Consider the following 10,062-nt stretch of genomic DNA (forward strand, 5'->3'; position numbering starts at 1 on the left):
GTCCGACAAATATTCTGGGAAGTTAAAATTTTGTATCGCCAACTCCACCCCCCCCCCCTCCCCCTCGAGTCCGTAACACGCCTATCCGTCGAAAAAGTCTGTCCTAAATTGTAACTATTCCTTGACCAAAAATTTAAACAATGGAATAACGAATTTATATAAAGTAAAAATTTTCATAGCCTCAATTCCATCCATAATTCCTAAAAGTAATATCAAAAATGTTCAAAAAAAAATAGTTCAACTTAATAAAAAACTTGACTCAAAAAAAGTAATAATCTTCTAACTTAACCCAGTCTTGCAGTTAACGACAACAATTACATTGAATAGGTCTATGGTTAATTCATGGAATTAGAGCAAAACAATCCCTTTTTATTAACGGTGTATCTTGTATTACGAAAAAAGGCCACAAGTCCTCCTCGAAAGAACAATACACTCGAGTACACACAACCATACAAATATTCCAATCTATCTTTGATTGATACCTTTGTTCCACACTCTGGTTCTGCAATAACAGCAAGCAAAAGACAAAAGAGGTAACCAGCCAGCATAGCAAAGAGCAGTGGTTGAAAACGTTGATACCACACAAACAAGGAAAAAAGGTTCAAAGCCAGCTACGTTCAAACAGCAGCAACTTGGTTTCATTCGTATTTGAACCTTATAACGCGAAGGACGTGTACTAACCGACAACGGTGTAGGGGTTCGCTTCGATACGACTTCTCGGGCATTGACAACGTTAGACCTAAAAAAACGTCTCTCATACAAAAGAGAAATTCTCAAACAATAAGAGGAAAGTGAGTCGAGAGAATCCTGAATGACGTACTACATACGAGAGCGAGAGAGACAGTGTGTGTGCGAACATTTGTTGGGTATTTTTGCGCAATTTTATTTGTGTATCCCAAGGATTGGTATAGAAACCGCCGATAGAAGAAAGTATTCAAGGAGAAGACGAAAAATATAAATTTGATTCGTGACCGTACCAAAACTTATAATTAAAAATTTCTTTTGTGTGCTGAATAAATAATCATCGTATTGCTTAGAAAAATTCTATTAAAAACGGAAAGTGACAATGTCGGAAAATCCTTCGGAATATCTCAAACGCACCTGCCTCATATGCGGCTGCCATACAAATCAGACGATAAATATCTATGAACCTCGCAGTGGACCAAATATTGTCCAGCTTATACAAGCGAAATTCAAATTCCAGGTAAATATAAACAAATCAACGCAACGATTATAAAGGATAATTGTGGGTTTCAAATATAATTTTACGGATATGGAGAAACTTATTGGTTTTGAAAAATTAGAAAAAAATCAATACAAGACCAGGATAGGAACTCTGTTTGTCTATCCTTATGCATGAGTCACCACCATTTTGCCTCTTCTTCTTGTTTCAATGGAAAGCAGGGGTGATTGACTTTCCACTTGAAAGCTTCCACCCCAATCAACCCAATCAAAATAACCATTGCTTTACACATGACAGCATCCTTCCACACCATTTTTGCTATCACAGGAACTTTTCAATCATTAACTGTTTTTTGGCATAAGAAGACAAAGGGACTATTTTCTAGGTCACTAAGGCTTGTTATTACCATAACGCCACTGGCCACATCCATATCTATTCGTCCGATTTTATTCAATGCCAAAAAGGTCATAACTCATTTCGATATATCCACTCTCAGTCAGCAGTAGTAAAAGCCGCGATTTCCTTCCCCCCTTTGGATTTACAACTAATAAGTGACAGTTTAGTGGCTACTAACCGAAAATCTCTCCTTGCCTCAATGTTGAGGCTACTTGGTCAACTAAATCTGTTTCTTAGTACCGGATATTCGAAAATTTCATAAAATAGCAGATGTCACTTGTTCTCATGATTCCCACATATCGCTTTGTAACTCGACACCATTCAGTTCTCAGTGCCAGAGTAGACCAACAACAACACACACACTGACGCCCTATAACAGGATGATCGATGGCGGATTTGAATTGTACAAGTATAAGGGTATTGTTTTGTCGCTTTTTTGTTTTTGTTGTCGTTCATGTTGGTATCCTTTTGAAAATATCGAAAATATCGATCACATGTTGTCCATAAACGAGACGTGTTGGTGTTGGCAAAGTAGCTACTCTACTTCATTGAGAAATTTGAGACATATCCATGGATAACTACAACCATATTTCTTGTAGTTCTTCTATTCCATGCTGCTACCCGTTTATGTGGTATGCGTTGTGCCCGACCTTTTTCTGTTATTGGGGAAATTTAAAAATTCTCATAAGCAGGTTGTTTGCTGTTAGCAATCTGCATTCCCTTGTGAAACGGAAAACAATTTTGTCAGCTGCCATATGCCGGTAATGACGAGGTAGAAGCGACATACGGCTGCTGTGTATTTAATGCAGGTCCTTTTGTTTGTGAGACACTGCAGAAATCAGCAGCTGCTTCTCTAAAGTGTGATGCAGGTTCAAACAAATCTGGCTGCTACAAATGAGCATATTTCTAGTAAAAAAGAAAAGCAAAATTGGCAATCTTGCAAAAATTATTGTGGAGAAAATTCTAATAGAACACTAAACGATGATGGATCTTAATGAGAGAAATTTGAGATTTGCAAATTTCCTTATACATTCTGTATAATTGTATAAAATGTTAAAATTGCACACACGAACAGAGTCTGGCTTTAGGATTGTTTAAATTTTATGGCGATTTCGATTCTAGGTGCAATTTTTTCGAAATTGCTTGCAAAAGAAAAACCAAACAACTACGTTGTAGCTTTCGGAATTTCGGAACACAATATAAATATCAACCACCTTTCAATGACCATATCATTTGGGCGGAGGGATATGTAGGGAAGAACAAGTCTAATAGGCTACACCTCTTTATAGAAACGAATTTGCTCTCAGTTAAAACTGACACTTATGTACTGGATTTCCCTTTCTCTAAGAGCAAATAAATCCGAATTTATGGCAAGTGTTGGGAAAAACTGTCTCCAAACTCTTTTAGTTGTTTAAACAACAATGTATTGTTAAAAAGAAAATTTCATTTACCGAATAGTTCGTACCTCAGAAAGAATATCTCTTTTTTCAGGGTAGATTTCTTGTATTTATGAATATTTTATCAACTGGTAAAACACGGACCGAGGATTAATTATGGGGAAATTGATTAATGGCAACCCTAGCTATAGTTTGTCGTCCTCAACCCAATTTAGCCGACTTTAATTCAATTTTATTTATATCTCCTGTTGGTTCCCCGAAACAAGTATATAAACCTCCAATTACTGAGGATCGTAGTAGTAAAAATTAAAAAATTACAGTCGTTAAACTTCTGTTATATCAAAGAAGCCTTCGCTAGTTGAATAATGTCGAATCAACTTCTAAATGCTATAAAATTTCTTTATGTTCTTGATACTCGAACTTAAATCCATGTCTAATTTGAACTTCTCATCAAAGGGATCTATATTTTAAGTTTATGTGTTTTAGGACTAAAAACAAAAATTTGGCAATATCCGAACATGGGGAATAATAATGAAAAACTACACAACGAAATCGCAAAAGAATACCACATGCGAATTTTATTAAGATCTGACTTTATTCTGCTTTTTTAAATGGAATGTAGATATTAACATAATCAGGTTTCTTACAAATCGTCCTGGACCAAAAGGTTCGTTCTGTGATTCAATTGACAGATGGGTTATGAATATCACCGAGCACCTCAACCCAAAAATAATTTCTCTTTCTCGAGATGAAATTTCAGACGAACAATGTTGCCTTTTGTGATTTAAGTCCTTTTCTGGGATCAAATAAAACAAGAGAGTTGTATCTTTGACTTCGGTTGCCCTTAAAAAGTGAAGTTCTATAGTAACAATAGGGAATTTAATTTATCTAAAATCTGCTTTAAGACAAACGTGCATGCTGTGCTGATTCCATCTCTTCCAGTTTAGATTGAGTCGAAATTGTAATGTCTGAAGTCATTGGCTCAATCACATCTAAGTAATAAGGTGAAATTCCTTCTATACTAACCACAGTGAAATTAACTTTAAATTTAGTTTTGCTTGATATTTGGTCAATGCTCCAATTTTGTGCGGGTCAGTTGTTTGGAAGAAAACAAACATTCGATGCCTCAAAATGATTGTGCTTCAACAACATCGATCTTCTCTACGCAACGCAAAATTGGACGACTAGCGACAGCTGTATTTGTACCACATCCAGTAGGTAATAAGCGATAGCACCTTTGCTGCTGGACTACATCTCTCATGTTTTGTCTGTTGTTGTTGCTGTTGTTATAATTTTGCTCTTTACAATGCCTTATCACAAGCCTCTGGCCTCTGCTTGTGTGGAAATGTATTTTGCACCTGGTGATTACTTCTTATGCATTTACAGTCCAACGTATTTCGTTGGTGCCTGATGGAAGACTTTGTTGCTGCTACAGCCTGTTGTCATATGCTCAAAAGTGATTAAGCCCTTTTAATGTGTGTATGTTTCCAAATCCTTTTTACCATACACCACACGCGTCATCTGTCCTCCTTTTGGGTTTACAACGGATCTAATGCTCATGGGTGCATATATCCCTACGTTTACCTTGTAAGCAGATCGTTAGAAATAACGATTGCCCAGGTAACAATTGGGCATTGTTATCATTGGTAAACTCACACGCACGCACTCTTGTAGATTTCAAAGCGCAAGCGCGCCAAGCTGTTCACTAGAAACACCTTTGCTTTGAACCAGAGGGTTGAGTTGTATGTGTGTTGTTTCACTAGCCAGGACTCCATGCAATAAGCATGCGGCAGCTGCTGTTATCAGTCATTGGTTTTTTGTTTTTATTTACCATGCACGTTGGTCAACCTTTGGTGCAGCAAAATTGTGCTGCTTTCTGTGGCTTTTGTTATGGTGTTGTTGGTGATCGTCATCTGGAGGCAGGTGGTTTTGCCCGAATGAATACAAGCTATATTTTATTGATATATACACCACGTACCATATGCTACCAAGCAGATAGCATGCAAGCAATCATGTTCCATTCGATAATTACTCCAAATCCAATGGTCATTACCAATGGGATTTCTTAAAGTCATGCACACCCTACAACTATGCCCGCTTTCCCTTTCTTGCCAAATTCATAGGGCGTCACAGTTATTCACTTTGTGTAATTGATTTGTGGTTAGCAATTAGGACCTATTGAAATGAAACCTTGAACCATCTAATGCCGGAAATATGCAAAGACTTTAACTAATGGAATACTTGTATTTGCTCTCTCTCTCTATTTGCAGCCATTAAATGAAGATAAATACCTGTGCTTCAGCTGTAACAATTGGCTTATAAACTGGCATTCATTACAGGCCCTGAACAGCAATGACGCCGAAAGTCCATCGGGCACCTTTCGATCCCATCTAAATAGCGGTCATGTCATGAAGGATGAAAAGAGTTCCGGCTCCAAGAAGCAGATAGCCATATGTAGGCCAATGGTCCGTGTTAGTCCTCAACAAACACAGGCCCCATCCATTGATCAATCCCAGGATGTTATCGTTGGGAATCAAGCAACGACTAGGCCCGATGCAGCGGATGACATGACTCTTGTGGCCGAGGCAGAAGTTGAAATGGACAAACCGTTTGGTAAAATAAATTTCAATAAACGCAACTTTCGCCTGCAATTGGCTGGAGGGCGACGTGGAAGGCTGCAACATAAAACCATGTTGATGTGCGCTTGTGGCAAATTCGTTGTAGTACGCAGTCGATCAGCAAAGCTCTTTAAGCCTAAAGAGATATTGGCGAAATGCAGCAAATGTCGAGAACTAACACGCGTTAAGGCTAACTATATGCGTAGCATTGTGCAAGTCGAACGTGAGTTAGCTATGAGGGAAGCTCCTCTCCTGCAAACTACAACATACCTAACACCAGGCGCTGGCAGCAATGCAACCCAGAACCAAAGTCCTATAGCAGCAGTTGAAAGTAACCAGCAAACACATCACTTTCGTTTACCTAAACCAACGGTCGATGGCAAAGTGGTAGCAATGCTCAGGCGCTTGGGAACCCATTTGTCGCGAGAATCTCCCAACGGAAACGGAAGCAATACCACCATCACTGAACACTTACCACAAATTATGAGTCCTACCAAGTTAACATCGTCCAAGTGGCAACGACCCCTTGAGGATGACGAAATCTTGCTGAACTTTGATTCGAGCATATCGGAAGTTCTACCCTCTCTGGCGGATCAATTTACACATGTGAATTCCATTGGGGCCAGAAAATGTTTAACGTTTCAAGTTTCCGAGACAGCGGAAGTTATCGACTTGTGTGAAGGAGATAATGAAGAAGGAGAAAATGCTCAAGAAAAAGACCACCGCATGACAGAGGTGTATCGCACGTACAATTCACAACAACATCACCTTAGTCGGCTCCCATCAGCATTGAACTTACCCGAAGGACTATCAATAACACTGGCCTAAGGATTCAAGCAAAGCAGTGAGCAGAAATAATTTGATTCCCACAATCATCTAATCAAGCGAACAACCAAAAATTAATGCAACTCAAATTAGTCAAATTTATAGTCTCATCAAATAACACTCTCCTGCTGACCTTTGGCCGCTATGGCATTCTTCTCCTTTCCTTCTGGGTGCTATTGTACTTGCTTCTGCTGGAAAGACACTCATAATATTGTAAATTCACATTACTCTTTACTTTATTTAATTTCACTTCATATCGAATATGTTTGTTAGTTTAAAGTCAACTAGTCGAAATGACATCCGTGGAGCGAAAGGACTAACTTCGTAAGTCCTTCACATTTGTTTGTAAATTTATTTAGTTCAATTTGTTGTGTACATATCGATAGAGTACCGGAGAGGCACTCATATAAAATTTCTCTGGTGCACTTTAGATGCATTAGTTATTTAATTTAAGTTGTATATAATTTATTAGAAATTCTAGTTTGTCATTCACTTCACTTTACCTCACTCACTACCACATAATTGCCATGTATATTAAATGTCCGGTATTGATCTTCTCGAAAAGACACCAATTCATGGAAGAACAAAGAAGTTCAAAACTATGAATGAAAACACCCACAATAAACCAAAATATGTTATTGAAAATTATTTTGTTTATCTTTTATTTTAGTGGATAACACAAGAAGGAAAATAATTTATTTTTACAAATAGATTTTATGACGTTGAAGTTAGTTAAGAGTGAATAATCGATAAAAAATATTTAACGACCAAAGTAAACTAGATTTTCTGATTTTTTTTTGGGCAGAGCCTTATTCAAGACCCAGGGACGGTGTCACACAGTGATTCCGGAAATTGCAATTTATCGCACAGAAAAAAGTAGCTCATAATTAATGACAAGTTTTGAACTTAAATTTAGTTAATCGCACTTCTGCTCAGTTAGTTCAAATTTCAAGAATTATATGAAAATCTCGTAATAATTACACTAGCCAACAGTCGTTTTGTGATTTGTTTCTAGCATATTTTTTCTTATTGATTTTGACCTACGAAACACGAAAATGAGTTTTAAAAAATTTTCTGTCGATTGGTTTTCGAGATACAATTTTTTTATTTTTTTTTTTTAATTTTTGGAGGTACACCTACAATTTTGAACATATCTTTCGTCTTCTTTGATCTATTTGATCCTAGTGCTACTCAAATTAAAGAAAATTGAGCCGTCTATAACTCATTCTCAGAAAATTTTCAAATCGGGTAAGTAGTTTGGATGTTGGCGGCTTAAAAAAGTTAAAAAACGGTGTTTTTTTAGTAAAAATGTGGCAGAAAAAACCATATAAAAATTCATATAAAATATAAAACACGATGCTAACAGCAATTTTGGTTTTTTACATATAGCTGAAATTTTTACAAAGAAAATAAGCCCTTACTTAACAAAATCTTACAACAAATAGCGGACTTAGCATCGTGTTTTTTATTTTATATGAATTTTTATATGTTTTTTTCTGTCACATTTTTACTAAAAAGACGCCGTTTTTTAACTTTTTTAAGCCGCCAACATCCAAACTACTTACCCGATTTGAAAATTTTCTGAGAATGAGTTGTAGACGGCTCAATTTGAGTAGCACTAGGATCAAATAGGTCAAATAAGACGAAAGATATGCTCAAAATTGTAGATGTACCTCCGAAAATTAAAAAAAAATTACAAAAATTTTATCTCGAAAACCAATCGACAGAAAATTTTTTAAAACACATTTTCGTGTTTAGTAGGTCAAAATCAATAAGAAAAAATATGATAGAAACAAATCACAGAGAAAATTTTGTTATTTGTTACCTAGTGTTATTATTTTTAACTCTTTTGCAGTTCATGTGTCTACTTAAAATTAGTTAAAAATTTTGCTTAAAGTAGTGTACTCTGCAGCCTTGCCAGAATTGTTTCACCAAAAGCCGCTAGATTTGCCCAAAAAATAGCTAGAAACAGGTAAGGAAAATCTAAAGTCGGATGGGGCTGACTATATTATATCCTTCACCACTATGTATACCAAAATGTTTGATACCATCTTAACACCTTCAAATTTGTTAGGAGCTATATAAATGTTTATATTCCCATATACAAATATTTGAATACAAACCGATTTGAACAAAATTGTTTAAACTTCCACAAAAAGTGTAGATTGTTTAATAACCAGGACGGACCATAATATTTGTAAAAAATATTGGAAATATTAAAATTGCCTAAAATTTTGCAAATCTGCATTTATGATTTATATGTTGATACACTCAAAAAAAGTTTACTTGGATGCAAAGATTTTGACCTTCCCTTAAGTATTTTGGTATTGATTCCGAGACAAAGATGCAGCTTCTTTAAAATAAAAAAAAATTTAACGACCTATCTGGCTTTAACTCTAGGACAGAGAATGAAGCCGACCCATTTTTGTCGGCGGCGGCTGACACTAAATATTTGCCTCTGGGGGCGGCGGCTTGACGGCTAAGCCGATAAAAAATTATCTATTTGGCGGCGCAAAATTATCTATTATAAAATCAATTTGAAGTTTTCCGAATTGTAATGAGATTAGTTGTACAACCAATCCTACAATCAAATTTACATTTCATTCAAATTTTTTGAGCTAAATTTTTGTAAAACTATTATAGCAACTTGATACTAATTCATTGAAGGTGGAAAGTTCAAAATTTTGGCAAAAAATATAACAAATATTATTAAATTTTTCTGATATAAATCAATATTTTAGATTAATTGGCGGCTAAATTTGAATCGAGATGAGTCGACATGTTCGGCGGCGGCGTCGACTGCTAAAAAGGGGTCGGCGACGGCTAAAATCGGCGGCGCGACTCGGCGGCTTCATTCTCTGCTCTAGGACCATTAAAATTAGGATACAGACCTCATTTATCAAATTTTCATTCTCTTTTCGCGGTTTATTAATAAAGGTACCCATGTACGAACAAATGCCAGTTTAAAAATCCAAATTATAACGAATACTTCAAAGTAAAAAATGTTTTCTTAATTCCAAAAAAACTTTGAACCAAAAACGCTAAATCCTCAAAATAAGTCTTAGCCTATATTTGAAGCGTTTTTATCTTAAATCTAAAGTTTCAATATTTCTGTTAATTTAAGGACACCATTGTCATATATTATTCATAGCCGAATATCATTTACGGCAACTTTCATGTAGCTCCGTTTGGCTTTAACTGCCAGTTAACAGAAAGTAAATTGCAAATATATTCTCTCTGGTTAACTTTAACTGAAAAATCTTCGGCAGTTAAGTTCTTAACTGGCATATGGAATATATAGGCAAGATGACAGCAATGTCCATATGACGGGTTAAAAGTTCGTTAGTTAACGGTATAGTAACGGAGCTTCATGAAAATAGGGGTTAACATATTTATAAAATATCATTTGTTTTTTTTTTTTTGGAAGAAGAATAAAGAGTTTTATTTCAAAATTTTATAATTATAATTAGATGTGTAAAGGGTGATACGGTCAAAATTTGGTCAATATGAACTTGACGTATTTCTTTCAATTTTGCATTTAAAAAACCTGAACACCCCTCATTTTGAAGGTGTGTGTGTAGAATGTTGCTCCTATTTTGATTTTGGAATTCACTCTTCAGTTGTCAAAATGCCGTCCAAGCAA

General features: G+C 35.9%; 1 protein-coding gene across 1 annotated transcript; it reads left to right on the forward strand.

The window, feature by feature from the left end:
• Positions 1-667: 667 nt before the first annotated feature.
• phyl (phyllopod) lies at positions 668-7,067 on the forward strand. The gene is made up of 2 exons (XM_075312360.1): positions 668-1,204; positions 5,247-7,067. Exons 1-2 carry the CDS (start codon positions 1,067-1,069, stop codon positions 6,420-6,422), a joined length of 1,314 nt encoding a protein of 437 aa, XP_075168475.1. The 5' UTR covers positions 668-1,066; the 3' UTR covers positions 6,423-7,067.
• The last annotated feature ends 2,995 nt before the right edge of the window (positions 7,068-10,062 follow it).

The sequence above is a fragment of the Haematobia irritans genome, chromosome 5 (assembly GCF_050003625.1).
Source record: "Haematobia irritans isolate KBUSLIRL chromosome 5, ASM5000362v1, whole genome shotgun sequence".
Taxonomy (NCBI): domain Eukaryota; kingdom Metazoa; phylum Arthropoda; class Insecta; order Diptera; family Muscidae; genus Haematobia; species Haematobia irritans.